Source organism: Hemibagrus wyckioides, linkage group LG19 (assembly GCF_019097595.1).
Source record: "Hemibagrus wyckioides isolate EC202008001 linkage group LG19, SWU_Hwy_1.0, whole genome shotgun sequence".
Lineage (NCBI taxonomy): Eukaryota > Metazoa > Chordata > Actinopteri > Siluriformes > Bagridae > Hemibagrus > Hemibagrus wyckioides.
In genome coordinates this window covers 10279405-10299760 of record NC_080728.1, presented here as the reverse complement: position 1 = coordinate 10299760, position 20356 = coordinate 10279405, and the positions used below count along the sequence as shown (strand labels likewise).

The following is a 20356-nucleotide window of genomic DNA, read 5'->3' as shown; positions in this document are numbered from 1 at the left end:
GAAGCAAAGCTAGGGCTTTCTTTAAGCTGGCCTTTAAAGGACTCACAGTTTCTAGTGCATAAGCATTCATTAAGGTGTAGCAGAAGGCAACAGGAATGGAAAAAACGATCCTGAAGTGACGACTTGTAGGAAAATGAGAGGAGTCGATTCTGTTATTCAAAGTGATAGGATTATAGGGCAAGATCTACTTCAGTGCACAGACTTAGAGAAGGCTCTAAGAGGTGGAGTGTGTGTATAAATCAAGCTCACAGCTGGGTACTGTATTACAGAGAAGCATGAAAATGACTGCTCATCTCTGTCAAGAGTTCACCATCTCCGTATGAATAGTTTCTAGAATCAGAGACGGGCTACAGAGAGCAGAGATATTCTTCCGGTGCATGAATACCTTAAATATAAATAATAATTTGAATATTGTTTTTTTTAGATTTTACCCATGTTCTTTTTATCTAATCCACAATGCTTTTATCATCTATTACTATATGAAAAAACCCCATAGAATCTTCAACATAAGAGAGACAGGTGGACGATAATTTGCACAAATCAGCTAATGGATGCAAAATAAATAAATAAATAAATTGAAAATAGCATTAGTGCCATAGAATTAGAACCAGAACAAACAGGCTGTCTTATATGTCTAAAAGTAAGAAATTTGCCATGAACACATTTGTTTTTCTATCCTCTTTTAAATGCATGAGAATGTGAATGTCAGAATGAAAGGCAGAATCAGCTGAGAAAGGGGAGAGGAAAGGAAAGGACCCTGGCGTGCACTACTTTCAATTTTTTTCTTCTTGTAGGTCATGCTGATTAGTGCAGATTCTGGCACAAAGCAAGAATTTAGTTTCCTCTGTGATCAGAAGATCTGTTTGGTTCCACATAATACCCCCAGCACCATCACTACCACCATCACTTTCCCTCGTCACCACCAGGATCTCATCACCCCCCACACACATCCTTTTTCTACAGCCCGAGTTCCCTGATCCCATAAATTCAGAGTGCACCGGGCTGCCCTGGCTGCCTGATCCCCCTCTATAAGACACAACAGAAGCTGCTTCCCTGATTAGGCATGCAGGGGGGAAAGCAGAGGCTTCTAAATGAATCTCAAGCATTCTGCTATTTTCTTTCACTGAACGGGGCTGTCAGGGCGTGTGTGTATGTGTGTGTGTATGTGTGTGTGTGTGTGTGTATACAAGACCCTCTGCACTCAGCCTAGGTAATTGTGAGTCCACCAAGCTGTGAAGGCATTGAGCATAGCCTCCCTGCTGCACAGACACTCTGCAGAAAAAAAAAAAACTAGAAAATGCAAGCTGAATCTAATCAATTTGGTCTATTTGTTTATTTATTTTTGCTCTGCTTCAATGCAAACAGAGTATTTTCCCATCCCAGCCTCAGAGCCTGATGTAATTTGGTGCAGAGTAGTGCATGAGAAACATGATATATCTTTAAAGGAGCGACACGTTTAAAATAACACGAAGAGTCTATTGGATTGTGCATGTACCACGGAATATCATTACACCTAACGTGACTTCCTCGTCATTACTGAAGCTCTTTTATATTTGTAACTCAGCCAGTGTGTATTATTAGCAACAGAAGGAGAGGCAGCACTTGAAGGACATACAGAATATGTTCATTTACTTTAAGGGTTTTTTTTTTTTTCCAAGGCTGGCCAAGTGAAAGGGGAGCAGGAGAGTGAGTGAAATGGCCTCCCATGTTGAAATGGCTAAATATGAAAGCCCCCTCTCCCCCTCCCCCTGTCTACACAGTTCATAGAAAACGATAAAAGGCAAAGAGAGAAAGACATGGGCAGTGGAATGGAATATAAAATATTTAGTGTGCCTCCTCTTTCACTGGTGGGAGTGTGAACTGTACTTATCTCGGCTTTGGATTGTTTTTTTTGTTCCTTTAGTGTAGTGGGTGGAGTGAAAGACGGAGCGAGCAAGAAAGAGATACGGAGGAGAGAAGGACACGATTAGGACAGATCTGTAGCTTGTGAGACAAGCAAGCTTTCAGGGAAGCAATAGACTACACATGTAGTTTTGTGCTGGTTTTGTTCTCAAGGACAATGAAAAGGGCCGAATGAGCTATTTCATTTTCCGTTTCCCAGAACAGAGAAAAGTGGCCGGATGAAGACGTAAACAAATACAAATAGGCCAGAATTTACATTTCAAATGTTCGCAGTCCTAAATTCCTATAATAAGCTCCACTGTTACTTGCATGAACTATTACATTTCACTCAAGTGTTTCATGTAGTACTTCAGTTCTTAAATTCACACCTCATATGTGATCAAAATTAGAAACGTTGTGGTATTGCTAAATGCGCTAAATGGTTTGTTTCTTCATCCTGTTTAGGAAACTTAAATGGTCCAGTATTGCAAATGCTGGTGTGTTTTAGTGTCTTTCCACTCTTCTGCAGACTGGGAACACAGTTTTTTCTTTGCCTCCTGTATGTACCTTTGGTTGTGTTGCAGATATGGGAACTCAAGGGTGTTACTTTTTCCTTTCTTCCATAACCTTTCTCCCTCTCCCCCTCTTTTTGTGCGTGACAGAAGCTAGCTGTAAGAAGTTGTCCTGTGGGGACACCGGCCAAGCCGCTCTCCCTCATCAAGCCTCCCAGCCAGAGCATCGCCATCTCTGTGGTGCCAGCCAAGGCACCTGTTTCCATGGTGACCGCACACATTAACGGACAAAAGGCGGCGAACTCTGACACGCTGCAGACGTCCCCCATCAACCTTCAAACGGCCAACCGAGCGCACAGACCGGGGGAGCTGTGCCACTCACAGGTAACCCCCCCCCACACACACGAATACTACACAACACACATGGGTGCTTAAAAAGTTACAGAAGAGTTTGGGCTGCATGATGAGGGTTATATTCTTGCATAGTTTTTGTGCACATTCAGTGTTTCAGGCTAAAGCTTGCTAATTCACTATTTGCTTGCTGCATCTTTATTGTGTTGGTTTACTAAACTAAACAATGCCACTAACAAAGTTGTATGAGGACAGGACAACTTCTCAATTGATACGGGTAGTCTCACATTGAAGACCCTTTCTACAATGTACAATGATCTTAACTTCACAGCATGTTTGGGAAACTGGGCCTATAACAGATTAAAATCTGTTATAAATCTGTTATAAATCTGACAAGGAGCAAGACCAGCTCTTTAAAATGGAGCTTTGAAGCAAGAAACCATGGGAGGATCCAAGACTCATTTCCACCGCTGTGAATTGCAAGCTCAAGGCAAATATTAAAATGATATATAGCAGTTAGCTTTAACGTGAAATAACCTGGGCTCTAAACGAGACAGTAGAAAAGACAACTTCCATTTATCCTCGTCCCCACAGCCACAACAAAACACCATTGATTATATTCATGGATTGTAACTTCATCAATTATATAGCTGGCTTTTACTTCCATAGCACTGCCCTTAGACTGTAGAAACTTTCAGGAATGGTCTGTCAATTGATTTTGGAAATACTAGGAGCTGTCTCGTCTGTAGTCCTTTAAAGAGTAAGTGTTTTATAAGCACAATTTAAAACTGTACTCAACCACAGCAAGACAGAAACCACACCTTAGAAGAATTGCACCTCGGTCTGTGAAGCTATTTCCAAATAGCTTTGGATAGCAAGTGCTCATGTCACATGGGTTATGTGTGTAAAAAAAAATAAAATAAAATATATATATATATATATACACATATATCACAAGTTCATAAAGTCAAATGTTAATGCTCGGCTCTGAAGGAAAAGTCAGTCAACCTGAAGACGCCATACAAAATCCTAACAAAGGGGGCAGTAGCTGATGGCAAATCTATGATAGGTTAGAAATATATAATTATTATTATTATTGTAGTTTGTAGCCTATAGACCTGCTCAGAATGACTGCAGATGAATGCTGAAGTATCCAGCAGAGATGCCTAACAGTTGCACATTTAGAGCAGTGATTCCTCAGTGCATCACCCCTTTCCTGGGGGGGGTATTCGTCTAAATAATCACCCCTCTCTCTCCACTTCTCCCTGTCCAAGTCTCTTGGCCTTCCCTTCCCCCTCAGATCTGTCAGATTGAGTGAAAGGGAACAGGGAGAGGGGTCAGGCAGCAGGATGGTTTTACAGATCTTTGTGGTTGTGGTGTTTAGTGAGTGAGCACAATGCAGCTTTTAACTTTTCCCAGTTGCCAAGGCTCAGAGCTAGTTAGGAAGCTGGGGTCAAGCTAGTGCAATTTCACCTCAAAAACACAAAAACACATATTTTAAGAAATCCAATCCAATTCCAGGCTGTTTTGCTGGGGGAGTAGTGATGGGTGATGGTTGATGGTTTGGGTCCAGGCCACCTGGCTTTTAATTTGGAGATCAATAATGAGTTGCAAGTGGATGGAGTGAGACACTGCATGAATGCACACATTAGGAGCATTGTTTCTGTGCACAAGTGTTTTGGGGGAATTGGTATGGGACTCGAGAGCTGCTTTGTGGTGACAGCAGGCTGATTCAGGTCAGCACTGAAACAAGAACACGCAAAGTGACATCTGCCAAAATAGCAGACTGTAAACAAACTCTGAGCAGTTCAGTGAAAATATCCTCAACAATATCATAGTTGATAAAAATCATTCCATAAATAAAGGAATTACACCAAATTATATGATGTCTATATGAACTAATGCTTCTGCACACCACTGACAACAGCCTAAGTATGTTCCAAATGATGGACAGTTTTTTTGATATTACTACTACACATATGGAAAAAATTGCAGAGTACTAAATAATTGCCTTTGATGCCAATAACAAATAAAGTAGTACGATACTGGTTTTCTGCATTAACATGGAAGGTCATTGGAAAATTATTTGTTGGATATAGATGAAAAAACAAACAGAGATCTCTTTTTTAAATAGTCAGTGAATAAGCATGCAGAGACATTTTGCTACAGAGCAGCATTAATAATCATCATCATCATCATCATATTTTATATTTGTTAAATGTTAGCAGTTCAAAACAGCTCGGAGTAATTTGACGTAGATGTTGCTTAGCAACCTGTGGTCAGTGCAGTAATACAAATCTGCTGAAAAATACGCTTTTATCAGAAATAACACAAAGCTAGAATTCTTTTCAGCCAATCAGACTGAATGTTCTGAATTGACTGAAGTGACAAGACAAGCAAAGACAAAGCTTGTAGTGATTTGTTTGCATTTTCTTTTGCAGTTGCTGTGTTGCAGCATGTGTAACTTCAATTATTGAAATATAGGTACAAGTCGTTTAGAGTCCAGTGTTGCAGTTATTAGTACAAAGCACCTGGCCTAGAATTTGGCGTAATAATGGTAGCAAGTCACAAACAAATAAATATAACCTGATACCATAGCCAGAGAGCCTTTTTGCTTTTAACTAAGACAGAGAAACAGAGAAATAGTTAAAGCAATCCAATCAAATGACCTTCAGTTTATCATAAAATTTCTTAGATTTAATAAAGAATCAGAAGATTGTTTTGCAGGAGGATTAAGAAATAGGCTACAAATCTACTTGTGATGAGCAAGAAATTAATTGCGGAAACATGTACCCGTATCAATTAGCCACTCATTGTCAAGTATAATAGTGAGATAAATCTGTCAGCACAGCTGTGGCGATGTGTTATGTTTCTAAACAGGCTGACCTACTAGTAATACTTAGATATTGAGAATAAAACTTTTAGCCAATGGATCTCTGTGGAGCCAAACATATGACAGTAGCTGAAGGTAAACATTTCTCAGTGTTAACTGAAATGGTTTAGCCTCTGAAGCTTGTGAATGCTAATGGAAGTCTAATGTTGGCCAGCCTTTTCAGAATGACACCCACAAGCACGACACATAGCATTTAAATTGGACGCCATTGGCACTGCCTTTCCTGCACTTCGCTGAATAGTTTTAATTACACTGACAGTAAAAGTATCACACTGCTGCTCAATTAGCCTCCTTTCACATCCACGTACATACGTTCGTGCACATATGTACACATGCAGGCTTTCATGTGATTTCTCTTGTCACTGTGGATGTGTGTGTAAACACAGCTGGGAGGCAGTGGTACCTGAGATTTCCTGCAGGAGTTACCAAGCAGGCAACGACGACTAAAGTCTCCTTGGGGTGCCACTTCAAACCGCTGGCCTTGCAGTAACTGAACGAGATGGGCACCATGCCCACCTCTGTGCCTGTTTGCCCCACTAGTAGGTACTCGCTCCAACAGTCACTACTCAATACCTTATAAGTGGTACAGCCAGTGCTACCTGTATTGTCCTAGCTTTTGATGGCTGCAGTGCTTAGATTTAGGAGATGACTGTACTGCATTGTGACCAGCTTGGAGCCATGAGCTATAAGAGATTGATCTTTTCTTTTTTCCCCCACTTCATTTTGTGCAGTGTGGTCATGGTCACACATTTCTCTGTTAAGGGTACATGGAATGAATCATTTACTCAGAAAAGCAGGCTTGTACACTGTGTCCTGACTCCAGTTAAGGCAACTTCCATCACTCAGTGTGATTACCATTCAAACCCACCTTCTAAGCCAGGGAGGGTGTAAGCATGCAGGCTTTTAGTGGAGAATTGAGTTTTGGTCGTTCACATCTCCCCCAAGTGGCCGTCAGCACCATTGTACACTACAGATTTAGGAGCAAGCATCACTAAACTGCTGCTGAGAGAAGATTGTTGTAAATATTTATTTGCCTTCCTTATGCTGAAAAAGTTAGTTCATATAGAGGAACCGGTCGTAATGAGATGTGGTTTAGCTGGCTGAGATTCTGTGAAGATGTATTTTACACCGTAGCTCACTGGTCACTTCATTTTACACTGATAATAAGGGAGGTTGTGTACACTATGCTCAGTACTTTAGTACCTTCATTTGGCTTTTTGACAGAAGTTGTTTAATTTCTCATTTCCACACATTTTTTAAGAAATGTCAGCCTACCATTTCATTTCTCTAAAATGATCCCAGTGAATCAGAACAATAGGTTTGTAGCGAGGTAGCGACAGCAGTGGATCTGTGTCGAGAGAGCCTTTCATCCTGAAAATGAAATGAGAGAATGCCTGGTTACAAGTGAAATGTGTCTGTTAAAGTGCACACTCCGATCCCTCTCTCACTCACTCTCCAATTTCTTCTCCTTTCTGATTCCCTGCTGCGTCCATATTTCTCTGAGCTTGTGATGAAAACACCAGACAACATGGCAGAGATACAGGAGACAAAAAAGTGTCCTTGTCTCTGAGCTTCATTTCTTCATTTTCAGTCGAAACAAACCTCTGTCCTTGGGTTCAATCTCAGTATTTTCACAGGTCATAACTCTCAGCATCACTAGCTGACCCAGTTTTGTAATATACAATGTAGGATTAGGTGCCACAAAGCGGATGCTTTAAAACTGTATCTGAACTAAAAAATAACGACCGGGCACATTTCTGATTCTCTGGGTTGGAATATTTGAAGAACATCCTACACCAGGAAAGGCTAAAGCAACGCCGTGTATTTTGGGCTAAGTAAGGAAACACCGAAGGCCAGACTAAAATGTCAGCGTCTGAAAGCCAAATGCATGCCTACTGAAAAGGTTTCTCAATTCAGCATGGAAGAGGAAAAAATAAGGCTAAACGTTTCTCTTTTTCTCCTCTTGACAGCCAAGAAGGAGGAGACAAGGGACAGGCAGAGCTGAAAGAAACACTTAAACTCTTCTTCTTATCCTCTTTTTTCTCCTTTCTTTATCTGTATTCTTCAAAATAGCCAGTGAAATTGGGTCCAGTGGATGAACTGTCAGGGCTCAGAGCTGGATAGGTTTCACAAAAATACCACATACCAGCATGGAACCGATCCAGACATATATTTTATGCCCCGTCTGGCTATCACACACAAACATCTTCACTCAGATTGAAGACAGTTTAGAGAGGGGCTTAGGGGGTGGGGAACACACACGTCTCCCAGGACTACCTCAGCAGCCCCACTGCTTTTTACTCATTACTCTTCAAAAAAAATAAAATAAAAATAGAGGACTAAAGCAACTTGTAGGTTATGATATTCTTACTCAAGAGGAGGCCTAAGAAAAGCATGCTTAGGTTTTGGGGAGCAGGGGGCAACAATTACAGAAATGAATGCCCTCACCAAGGGAGAATTTTCATCCCTGCCGTTACCATGGGAACAGGCCTTTAACCCCCCTCCCCCCACTTTCTCTAGGCTTTCTCTGGCACAATGGAAGGAAGAGGGATTTTTACAGCGTGAGAGTGAATGATTATGTTTTTAAAAGGACGGGAGCTCCAACTTTTCTGATTTGTTCTCTTTGTTGAGGACGCAGAAACAGGAAGTACAAAGCTCCATGTGCTTCGAGCACAACGTGAGCCTTGCCAATCATTTAAGCAAAGCTGCAATCCTGGAAAAAAACAAGCAGAATATTCTTCATCCATTTCCAAATATAGGTTATTCAAAAGACGTAGGAATCAGTAATCAGAGACTGCACTGTGAGGAACTTGATAAAGAACCGGGCCGTGATTCACATTTCATATTTTAACACAATAGATTAGGCTTGGAAGTAAATTATCAGTATGAGTGAGAGTGTAGAGTGTGCTGGGCTGTGAAAGCAGTATTTCTACTCTGCTCATGAAAGGTTGACCTTGAAGGGCAGATTTACTGGTCAAACATAATTCTGTTCCTAATATCTCATTGTGAAGCCCCTGTCAAAAAGCCATTCATACATGCCAACAACAGAACTGTACATGTCCTCAAGGTCTTTGTACGTTGTGTGAAATTTTTTTTTTGTATACAAAAGAAATTAGCTAGCTCAACCACTCCATAACCGAATGTTACCACCGTATGTGCCGTTTTTCAGTGTCGCAAATTATGTTTAAAACGTGCTTGCAGTACTGTCCTTCAGCTACAACACTACCGGTAAAAGTAAATGAATACATTTGTCAAAGAGAGGCTTCTGCACCTCACATCTGCTGTTCCTCTTACATCTCTGTTTGTGAAAGTGTGTTTGCACTGTGTCTACTGGCTCGCCTCAGCATCTTAAGCCCCACTGCAGTGTCATGTTTCACAGCTCGCACTGGCAGTTTGTTGTCTCCACTAATCTGCTAATCAGCTCCTGTCCACCAGCATTGTTTAAACTGGCAGCCGAGGAAATAACACAAACATGGAGAAAGCTTTACTGCTGAAATGTGATGCTGTTTCTGAACAAAACATGCTGTGCTACCATGTCCTTAAGTGCAGTTTCTGTAAGCAAAAGCTCACAAACATATGTTTCTAGCTTTTTTTTATATAGCAGATTTTTTTTTTTAAGGTCATTCTAAGTGTATATAGATATCTTACACAGAAGCAAACATGTTAGTGGGATATATGTAAAAGAAAATAAGAACTTTTGGTTTGAATATGAAAAAAAAAGAAGATAACATTGTGTTGTCCACCTGTGAAGCAGAATGGACTGCAGTATTTTTAGCTTCAGTCCTAAAATTATGCAAGGTCACCATGGTGTATTAATTAAAAAATAGTAATTATTAGCTTAAGTTTACAGGCTGTTCGGCCCTCCTCCCTCTCTCTCGCCCTCTCTCTCTCTCTCTCTCTCTCACACACACACACACAATCTCATTTCCCTCACTGGAGATCATTAGTCACCAGGCAAGGGAAATCTCCTGTGAGAGAATGCCATGTCAGCACCAGTGATATCTTTCACATGCTGAAACATACAAGGATTCAATGTTAAAAATGTGTGAGGCATTGAGAATTCAACACAGATAATCCTTATTGAGACAATTTCTCCATGTCATGACCATGTCCAGTGACTGATTACCAAAATTTTATTATAAGCACTCATTAAATCCACCACTGAGTGTTGATTATATTTGTCCTTTCCTCCTGTGCTGGACCATCCAACTATAATTTTTAAAAAAAAATTTTTAATGCCTGTTTGGTGTTATAAGATGAAAAATGTGAAAGATGTTGGTGACAGAATGTCTTCCCACTTGAAAGTGGCACACTGAAATGTGGAGAGTCAATCAGCTCTTGTTTGAGTTTTTGGACAGTTAACTCTACAAAATATATAAGATGCTTTATAGTCCATGGATGAAATGTCGGAGGCAGAAAGTAGCTGATGCTGATTGTTTTCAAACTAAAAACAAATACAGTCCATTACTTCAGTGTTACATAGACTGGAGCACAAACTCTCTGTACTGACAAGCAGGCAGGTAGAGATTATTTCTTGTCCTGACTCAATGGATGGAGATTAACGTCATCTTTTTCTTTATCTTCTAGTTTACTGATTTGCAACATATACCAAACCAGGCATAACATTATGACCATCTGTCTGACATTGTGTTGGTCCTCCTTTTGCTGCCAAAACAGTCCTGACCCGTCATGCACTGTGTATTCTGACACCTTTCTATCAGAACCAGCATTAACTTCTTCAGCAATTTGAGCAACAGTAGCTCGTCTGTTGGATCGGATAACACGGGTCACACTTCGCTCCCAACGTGCATTAGCCTTGGCCGCCCATGACCCTGTCGCCGGTTCACCACTGTTCCCTCCTTGGACCACAATTTGGTTTCCCTCAAATCCTTACGCTTGCCCGTTTTTCCTGCTTCTAACACATCAACTTTGAAGACAAAATGTTCACTTGCTGCCTAATATATCCCACCCACTAACAGGTGCCATGATGAGGAGATCATCAGTCTTATTCACTTCACCTCTCAGTGCTCATAATGTTATGCCTGATCGGTGTATACCAGAGTTTTACGTCTGAGCAATTCTCCATTGTTTTACAGAAGTATAGAAACAGAGAAAAGAAAATATATATACAGCTCTGGAAAAAAAAAGAGACCACTGCCCAATCTCCAGATTTGAACCCTATTGAAAACCTCTGGAATGTCATCAAGAGGAAGATGGATGGTCACAAACCATCAAGCAAAGCTGAGCTGTTTGCTTTTTTGCAAAAAGAGTGGTATAAAGTTCCCCAACAGCAATGTGAGAAACTGGTGGAGATCATGGAGCCAAAACACATGCAAATCAGAGTTATTCCACCAAATACTGATTTCTTAATGTTATTTAGCCAAAGCAATAACACAATTTGTTTACAAATGATTTGCATTTTGTTTTATTTGAGTTATTAAAGCTCTACAAATACTGCATGATCTTGGGTTATTTTGATGTGTTGTCATTTCCTTTAAATATACACTCTAAATAACAATAGTTATATTTGGAATTTAGGAGAAATATTGTCAGCAGTTCACAAAAAAATGAAAATATTACTATTTTATTCCTATATTTTATCCTTAATGAGAAGCCTGAGGCAATGGAGGCAAGGAAAATCTCCCAGAGATGATATGAGGGAAGAAATCTTGGGAGGAACCAGACTCAAAAGGAAACCCATCCTTATTCGGGTGACACTGGACAGTAAATAATGTCCTTCCTACAACAGCAAGTTCTGAGCACTTCTTTTCATCGACAGTTCTCAGAATATGAAAACAAATTCACCAAATATTAGAGTCTTAAATTCCTCATCTTCAATGGTTAAATCTCTGCTATTAGCTAGTAGGTGCTGAAAGAGAAGTATGTGGTTGTGTTATTACACATGCAGTGTGCTTTTCTTTCAGCACTAATATCTAAATGGATGGCAAAGCTAGGTATAGCTATTATATTTCTCCTACACTCACTTACATACTCCAATATGTATTAAAATCCATAATCAGCTAAAGAAGAAAAAATCATCCAGCTTTTCTATGAATAGTAAAGGTCCTTGAGTACTGGGCCACTGTGTACAGTCTTTTGAATACAGCAGAATAATGAACTCGACTGTTTCCTGTGTTTCAGTAGCGTTTCTCTGGGGAGAGCACTTCCTGAAGCAAGGAAAACAAGTGGGCGTTTGGTTTTGAGCATCTTTCATGGCAGAGAGTTTAAAGAATGCATTCATGTTTCCTGCTCTTACTCACTTACTTATTAGCATTGATCCAGTCCCTTAACCTCTCTGGAGGTGCATGGCGAACAAAATGAACACAAATAAAGGGAATATGATTCTGAGCCTGTGTTTGGTGGGCGAAATGAAGTTTGCTAGCCCAGTCGTAACAGTTTCTTCGGGATGAAATGTGTTTAGAATAGTCACTTCCTGTCAGCCTTTAACACAAGTACTCAAAACAAAGTTTGTTTACACAAAGTCTTACAACAGCACATCTCTTCTCCATCACAGATGCTGGGAACACTCACAGCAGTGCCCATCAAGGTGCCTCAGGTCAGCTCTCTGCATCGGCTGGCAGGGCAGTCGCCCACTGTGCTACCTCAGGTAACACACACACAAACACACACAATCCTGTTCTTCCTCAGGTCTCAGGTGTCACATAAAAAACAGACTGCATCTAATGTCTGACATACTATGCTAGAAATCATAACGCAAGGTCAGCCTTAGCTAAATCTCCTGAGGGGTTGCTATAATTACACTTACTTTTAAAATGACCATTTCATACACTACATGTGCACATTTGCCAAACTATTTCTCACAAGCACCGGAGTGTTGCTGTTCCATTTTCAGATCAGCCTTAGAGTCTGCAGTTTAAGCCTAGAGATCTTTTTTCTTGCTTTGATGAGAGCTTAGATGTAGTGATTTGATCTGTTTGCTTTAATTGTAGGTTTGGGTAAAATAAAATATTGATTCTTAAAGGCACTGCGATGACCACAATGTATTATTATTATTATTATTATTATTATTATTAATAATAATAATAATAGTAACAGTTGAATGTATTTTCAATTGAAAATCAAATGACCATATCAGAATCTGAAAGTTTTTCATTTATTTACCCACAGTGTTGACAAAATGAGGGTCATGTGAGCTCAGATCTGCGATGTACAACACACAAGCTCACTGCTCAAATACAGATTAGTGTCCATTAAAGTACAGGACAAAATTTTAGAGATTATCTGATAAATCACATAGCTAATAAATCTTTAAGACTGAGCCTCCCAGCCATGTTCAACCATCCATTCAGACAGTGCACACAATTAATCCCTGCTCAAGCTGAGCTCATTTGTTTCCATTGGTCGTCTTAATGGATCAATGTAGATAATGGTGTCTGATAAGGACACAAATGAAGCTCGTATGTGCATGTCACGAGAAGACCACAGGGGGGCAGTACAGGCCCAAGATAAAGCCATACTGCTGAGCCATGCACTCGCACACGGTCAAAACACTAGAGAAGAAGGGAAAGCTATTTAGGGATCTGTTTATACTTTGTTTACACACATTATACCAATTTTGCTTATTCCATGACTGAACGGTGAACATTTTCTATAGAAATGGCTCATTATTTTCCAAATCATGCAAATTTGTCTGGTCTGAGTCATAAGCACATAAAATTAACCCTTCAAACTCTGCCGAAAACAGGTTAGGCCAAAGACTCTGATCCCGGACAGCCTTCCCCACAGCCCGTGCCAGGAGCAGCAGTCCAGCCAGCCACTGAGCCTGGCACGTGGTACTGCTGTGGTCAGCCCCAAAAGCCAGGGACTTGGTACCTTCAGCCCAGAGAGGATGTCCAGCAGCCAGGGTGAGATCACGCCACCTCCCCTGCCCGTACCCAGCGTCTCCACAGCCACCGCCAGCCCTGGTGTCGCGTATGCCATCATTTCCGCCACCTCACCCGCAGCCAATGGAGTGGCAGCCATGAGTGAAGCAGTGAAAGTGCAACCCCTGATCTTCAGCCCAGACAGCAAGGTCAGACAGTAGCCTGATCAGCTATCAGCACAGTTTACAGCTCCTGTGAAAGTTATCAGACATTTAATCCAAAAGCTCAATTGTTCTTCCTTTCAAGTGACTAGGAAACAGACTGTGGAGAGTCTTTTCCAATCTTATGTTTATGGATCTATATATTTGGTGCAGCATGTAAATATTTTCTTAAAACTGATTTATATTGTATGTTTATTTATTGTATTATATTATTATAGTATGCATTTTTTCTTTAACTCACATTCTACCAGCAGCTTGTTCCTGTAAAGCAGTCAGTCTTGTAACAGAGCAAGACAAGCATATCATATGATCATATTGCTGAGCCTGTAACGTTTAAAGTAGCCCCAATTGCTACAGTTTAGAAATGCAGCATTGTACAAACACTTCTAAAAGGCAGAATGCTACAGTGCTACAGAACTATTTCTAACACTTATGATGGTTACACCGTAATGCTTTTGGGAAATCGTTCCCTCATTGTGCAACTTAACCTTCCTGGGCACTTGTGCGTGACAAGTAATTTTTTAGAATCCTGAAGTGTCTCAGAGTAGGGTCTCATCCCTGCGTATGAGTTTTGCAGCAGTAATTAATCTCAGGCTGGGATGAAAAATGGCTTGTGGCTGACACAAGGAAGATTTGTGAGGCTCATTACGTTGTCGTTAAGAGAGAGTGGTGGTCCGCATGACCACTGGTCTCATTCAATTCACATAGGCTACATTTTTTCTCCTACCTCCTATAGAAAGGGCAGTAACATCACGCATTTATTATATAGTAGAGATTACCAAAGATTAATCAAAGATTTCCCAGCTTTAAGTCATACTATTAATGAAACTAGTAAAAGGTAAAAGCTATTTAAACAATAATTCAGCAGTCAGGTGTTATACTTATTTTATTGCAAATGAAACGTCCTCAATGCTAAACGTGTTTACACCTCATTTTGGATTTCGTATGCTTTTCTAGGTGATTATAATCCAGCCACAGATCCCTAGCAGCTCTCAGGGTTCTCCAGGCCCCCAGGCTGAGATCCCCTCTCAGGAGCCCAGTCCTGCCCCCTCTCCCCCACACAAGACCAATAAAAAGGAGGAAGACCCAGAGGTATGCTCATTCTATATACTCCACTGCATCTGTAATAAGGACTGACAGACAAATAGAAATATCCGGTGTCAAGAAATAACCATAGATACCTCCAGGAAATACTTGTCTGAAATCATATTTACACAATCTGATTCTCAGTATGTCCTGGGGACCCTTACTGAAGTGTGCCTTCTATGTAACACACCTAAGATGAAAATCTTTATATTTTTAGACAGAAAAGGCTTACACATGCTATTAGCCACAAGGCATTGTTGCCATGAATTTTAGGTTTCTCACTGTCCCTCTCTCTACCTTGCAGAAAATTGCCTTCATGGTAGCGCTCGGCCTAGTCACTACAGAACACTTGGAAGGTGAGTTGCTGCGCACAGGATCCCGTTTCCTGAGTGTAACCGACTCCTGTGATAAACTTCTACAATAACTGTTATCTTTTCACTGTTACTGCAGAAATCCAGACCAAACGACAGGAGAGGAAGAGAAGAAGTACGGCTAACCCTGCATACAGCCTGTTTGATCCAGAGGTAGCTCTCAAACTCACCTGCATTAACATTTTTGTTAAAAAAAATTGGCAAATGGTTAGGATTAGCTGAGATTTATCTTTCAAATAATGATGAGACAATCTGTAAAATAACTGGGAAACTTGTGGGAAGTCACTGTGACAAGCTTTTCTGCCTAAAACATACTTTGGCACTTTTACCATAAAGATATTTCACTTTAAAGCTGTTGTGTGGTTTTTATTTAGGTTTTAATCGTGCTTAGGTGGGTTTATTTTTAGCTCAGGATAGACTGTAGTATTCAGAACTACTTATATATACACTATATTGCCAAAAGTATTCGCTCACCCATCCAAATAATCAGAATCAGGTGTTCTAATCACTTCCATGGCCACAGGTGTATAAAATCAAGCACCTAGGCATGCAGACTGTTTTTACAAACATTTGTGAAAGAATGGGTCGCTCTCAGGAGCTCAGTGAATTCCAGCGTGGAACTGTGATAGGATGCCACCTGTGCAACAAATCCAGTCGTGAAATTTCCTCGCTCCTAAATATTCCACAGTCGACTGTCAGCTGTATTATAAGAACGTGGAAGTGTTTGGGAACGACAGCAACTCAGCCACGAAGTGGTAGGCCACGTAAACTGATGGAGCGGGGTCAGCGGATGCTGAGGCGCATAGTGCGAAGAGGTCGCCAACTTTCTGCAGAGTCAATCGCTACAGACCTCCAAACTTCATGTGGCCTTCTGATTAGCTCAAGAACAGGGCGCAGAGAGCTTCATGGAATGGGTTTCCATGGCCGAGCAGCTGCATCCAAGCCATACATCACCAAGTGCAATGCAAAGCGTCGGATGCAGTGGTGTAAAGCACGCCGCCACTGGACTCTAGAGCAGTGGAGACGTGTTCTCTGGAGTGACGAATCGCACTTCTCCATCTAGCAATCTGATGGACGAGTCTGGGTTTGGCGGTTGCCAGGAGAACGGTACTTGTCTGACTGCATTGTGCCAAGTGTAAAGTTTGGTGGAGGGGGGATTATGGTGTGGGGTTGTTTTTCAGGAGCTGGGCTTGGCCCCTTAGTTCCAGTGAAAGGAACTCTGAATGCTTCAGCATACCAAGACATTTTGGACAATTCCATGCTCCCAACTTTGTGGGAACAGTTTGGAGCTGGCCCCTTCCTCTTCCAACATGACTGTGCACCAGTGCACAAAGCAAGGTCCATAAAGACATGGATGACAGAGTCTGGTGTGGATGAACTTGACTGGCCTGCACAGAGTCCTGACCTCAACCCGATAGAACACCTTTGGGATGAATTAGAGCGGAGACTGAGAGCCAGGCCTTCTCGTCCAACATCAGTGTGTGACCTCACAAATGCGCTTCTGGAAGAATGGTCAAAAATTCCCATAAACACACTCCTAAACCTTGTGGACAGCCTTCCCAGAAGAGTTGAAGGTGTTATAGCTGCAAAGGGTGGACCGACGTCATATTGAACCCTATGGATTAGGAATGGGATGTCACTTAAGTTCATATGCGAGTCAAGGTAGGTGAGCGAATACTTTTGGCAATATAGTGTATATATATAGTGAAATATTAAACAATTCATCATGTGAAGTGTTTTTCTTGTTAAATAATATTGGTTTTGTGTCAATATTGACAAAAAACAGCCTCTACAATCCAGACTATCCTGTATTTTATTCTGGATTGTTCGTGTATATGGTGCTGTGCTTTTCTATACCTAATTAATTCCTTTTGGTACCAATGTCGAGTAGGTAACAAGAACCAAAAATGTTTTTGTGGCAAAAGTTTGTGTACTCTGTGTGGTAGAAACTAATGATTAAGCACTTAGAGTCACTTCAAACATGGAAACGGTAACAAGGAGAAATATACCAAGCATACATGCTAACAGATAATGGAAGTGTGTAAGGTACAGAAAAACTGCAGTTAGAATACACATCAGCCAGGGAGTGAGGTCATACTCTTCTCCTCTCTTATTTATTTGTTTATTAGAAAATATCATTCTGTACATCATCTATTAAGGTTCATAGTAGAAAGAAAAAAAGTCTAATAACTAATAAATAAGCAGGTCCTGTTTTCTCTAAATGTATTAGACGTTTTGCATACATTTTACGTTTGTGATCTCAGTGGAAATGTTTCTCCGTCATTGCTTTCCAGCGCAAAAGGCTTGCATCAAATTACCTGAACAGCCCCCTCTTCCTATCAGCCAGAGGTAAAACTCATTTCTCTTCCCATCAACACAACAGCTGGGGTAGAGCTCACAAAATTACATTTGAAGAGGCACACTCATGCACCATGTTACCACACACACACACACACAGAATACCATGTTACCCAGCGAGACAAATAGGATCTGAGCTCATGTAATGTAGAGTGAATATCAAAGACTCAAAAACTTATATGTTCAGGTCTGCAGTGCCATTCTGACCACAAATCAAAAGAGTTGTTCAGGCTTTTAATGAAGCACCCGGTGTCATATAGACCCCTATATGTGTGTGATGTGTGTTTTCTAAGGCAATCACACACACCCAAACTGTCCCTTGTTGCACTGCACTGCCCATTTTTGTGTCATAAGTCTTTACCTAATTATCAAACTCTCAGCTTTTTGTTTTTTGAGTCTTTGAGATCATGAAAGTGCTTGCTTTGCCACAGACACTACTATGATACATATCTATACTACTTATAGATCTGTTACTACAAGACTAACTTCAAAACAAAACCTAATTGCAGTGTTACTGAAGGTTCTCCACTGAAAGCTCTTCTGAGCAGGAGAATATGCCTCTGTACTCAGGAAACTCAAACACAAAACGCTCTATATCATGCTCTGTTGTTCAAAACCCAATAGAGACAGCGCTATAAAAAGAAGCGCCTCAAGCTTTAGTTCTGTGTGCTCAGCTTTGTTGCATGGCTATAATTGTAATCTAACCCATGAATAACCCTGTCTCTGCACTCTGCAAGCTACTAACTAATTCTCTGCTTCCTATTCGCACACCAGACTCTGAGGATCTGTGTTGGAAGGTACGTAGCCACTCTCAAGATTCTCTGTGTGGGGGAGGAGGGGCCAAAGGCTTTCTGTCATGATCTATAACCGGTTGTTTATTGTTCTTGAAAAGTATACATCAGGGCTACATTCGACATAGTCAGAGATGATCACTTACAAATATTAAGCATATAAATGCATTCATATATTATGCATGTAATTTTAGACTGACGAACAGAAACGGCAGTAAAACTACACTCACTGTCCAGTTTATTAGGAACATTCGTGCAATTATCCAGCGTATCAAGTGGCAATAGTGTAATAAATAAAGTCATGTAGAGACAGGTCAAACATCTAAATGGTGAGGAAATATGATCTCATTGACGGACTTTGGCAGAGTTGTTGGTGCCAGACCAGGCAATGCTTTTTCAATCCTAAACTATCTAGTTAAACTATCTAATCCCAGGAGGTCAGCAATGCTTAAACCACCCTGTCTGACTATAAAAAGCATGCTAATCTGATGCTTGATGTGAACATTAACTGAAGCAAAAGGATCTTAAACATTTCCATTTAAATACATAAAGAATTTGGTAATTGGTTAAGATGTTATACTACCCTTTAAAAGGTTATAAGTTCAAAGGTCTGTAACTCTCAACAGCTCAGTTCATTCATATACATTCCTCAGCTCTACACCACATGCCGATTCTTAAATAACAGAGCTAACCCCACTTTAATTAAATATGCAATTTGATTGTCTTCTTGCATAAACCAAGTGAAGCTTTTAAATGAGGAAGTGTGTGTGTGTATATCTGAAAGAACTGTTATATCTGATGTGCAGAAACATCGCCTCTCTAGAGCCCAGATTAAATGAATCAATCAAAATAACATGGTACCTTGCTTATCTTTAAAAATCAATCATCACTGCGGTTACATTGCTGCCTGTACACTGAAGTAATACAGATGTACAGAGCAGGATGCTGATAACAGGGCTTTAAAGTGTGGTGTTTTGTGCATGGGTGCTGCAGGAGGAGCTGGAGCATGATGACCATTGTGCTGTATGCAAAGAGGAAGGGAACCTTCAGCAGTGCCATAGCTGCACCCGTGCTTACCACCTAGACTGCTTACACCCTCCGCTCAAATCCCCACCCAAGGGCATGTGGATGTGCCCTAAGTGCCAGAAGAAGGTCAGTCTCTCAGCACATTGAAAATATGAGTATGGGTTGTTATAGCAACTAACCGTGTATAAAAGCATTGTGCATGAATTTAACGGTTATTTTCTCTTTCTTTTATGAAGGTACTGAATAAAGAAAACTTGTCTTGGCCACATAATTTTGTTCAATCCTACGTTACACACAAAACAGGTATGATCCTCTACATGTGCGTTAATGCTTCACATACATGCCGTCTGTTTGTAGCTGAGGATGTCTAATGCCTGTTTGTGTGTGCTTGTGTTTAGTGAGAGAGGAAGAGAAGAGAAGACTGATGAGGAGGAACAGTGAGCTGAAGAAAGAGTGTGCACACCTGAAAGACGAAGATCAGAGACTCAACAAATCACTCTTGGTACAGTTCATGTTCTACTACTGTTGAGGCTCAGAAGCCATGCATATTTTACTGCGACACACAGAGGCAACGAAATGAATGTTTATATCTATTATATCATTACTGTTAAGAGGAACTACTTAGAGATTCCACAACATTCTACATTAATATATTCTTAAAAAGCTTTAAACGTTAAACAACAGCAAATTGTTGTGTAAGAGAAAAATAACACTTTGATTGCTTTTCCTATACAATGAACACCATCATGCTTCATTTCTACATTTTATGTCTATGCACATAGAACAGTGGATGTGTAAATAATTCCATTCCAAGGTTGTGCTTATATATTTTTCGTGTTTAGTCTTTATAAAGCCTAGATTAACTTACAACCTACAATATTACCATGCTGGTCCCAGCTAACCATGTTAAATTTTCGGTTTTACATGCTGACAGCAGGCTTACTCTCTTTAATGTTGTTTTTCCACAACACAATAATACTTGCTTCGTGAACAGTCAATCTTTCTAACTAGTTCAAACATGCGTTTACCTCGATAGGATTTGT

General features: G+C 40.6%; 1 protein-coding gene across 8 annotated transcripts in view; it reads left to right on the top strand.

The window, feature by feature from the left end:
• phf21b (PHD finger protein 21B) overlaps nucleotides 1-20356 on the top strand; it is a 68043-nt gene that overhangs the window by 41674 nt on the left and 6013 nt on the right. For 6 of the 8 annotated variants that reach the window (XR_009207378.1, XR_009207377.1, XM_058417148.1 and 3 more), the window contains 11 exons: nucleotides 2544-2777; nucleotides 12152-12244; nucleotides 13343-13669; nucleotides 14639-14773; nucleotides 15072-15123; nucleotides 15218-15291; nucleotides 17433-17487; nucleotides 18271-18293; nucleotides 19281-19439; nucleotides 19550-19616; nucleotides 19712-19815. Coding sequence is in view for 6 of the 8 variants with exons in the window: in XM_058417148.1 (XP_058273131.1) it covers nucleotides 2544-2777; nucleotides 12152-12244; nucleotides 13343-13669; nucleotides 14639-14773; nucleotides 15072-15123; nucleotides 15218-15291; nucleotides 17433-17487; nucleotides 18271-18293; nucleotides 19281-19439; nucleotides 19550-19616; nucleotides 19712-19815 (1323 nt within the window). In the remaining 2 variants the exon portion in view is untranslated. The remainder of the gene's footprint in view (nucleotides 1-2543; nucleotides 2778-12151; nucleotides 12245-13342; nucleotides 13670-14638; nucleotides 14774-15071; nucleotides 15124-15217; nucleotides 15292-17432; nucleotides 17488-18270; nucleotides 18294-19280; nucleotides 19440-19549; nucleotides 19617-19711; nucleotides 19816-20356) is intronic. The other 2 variants (XM_058417145.1, XM_058417147.1) reach the window with 1 other exon arrangement.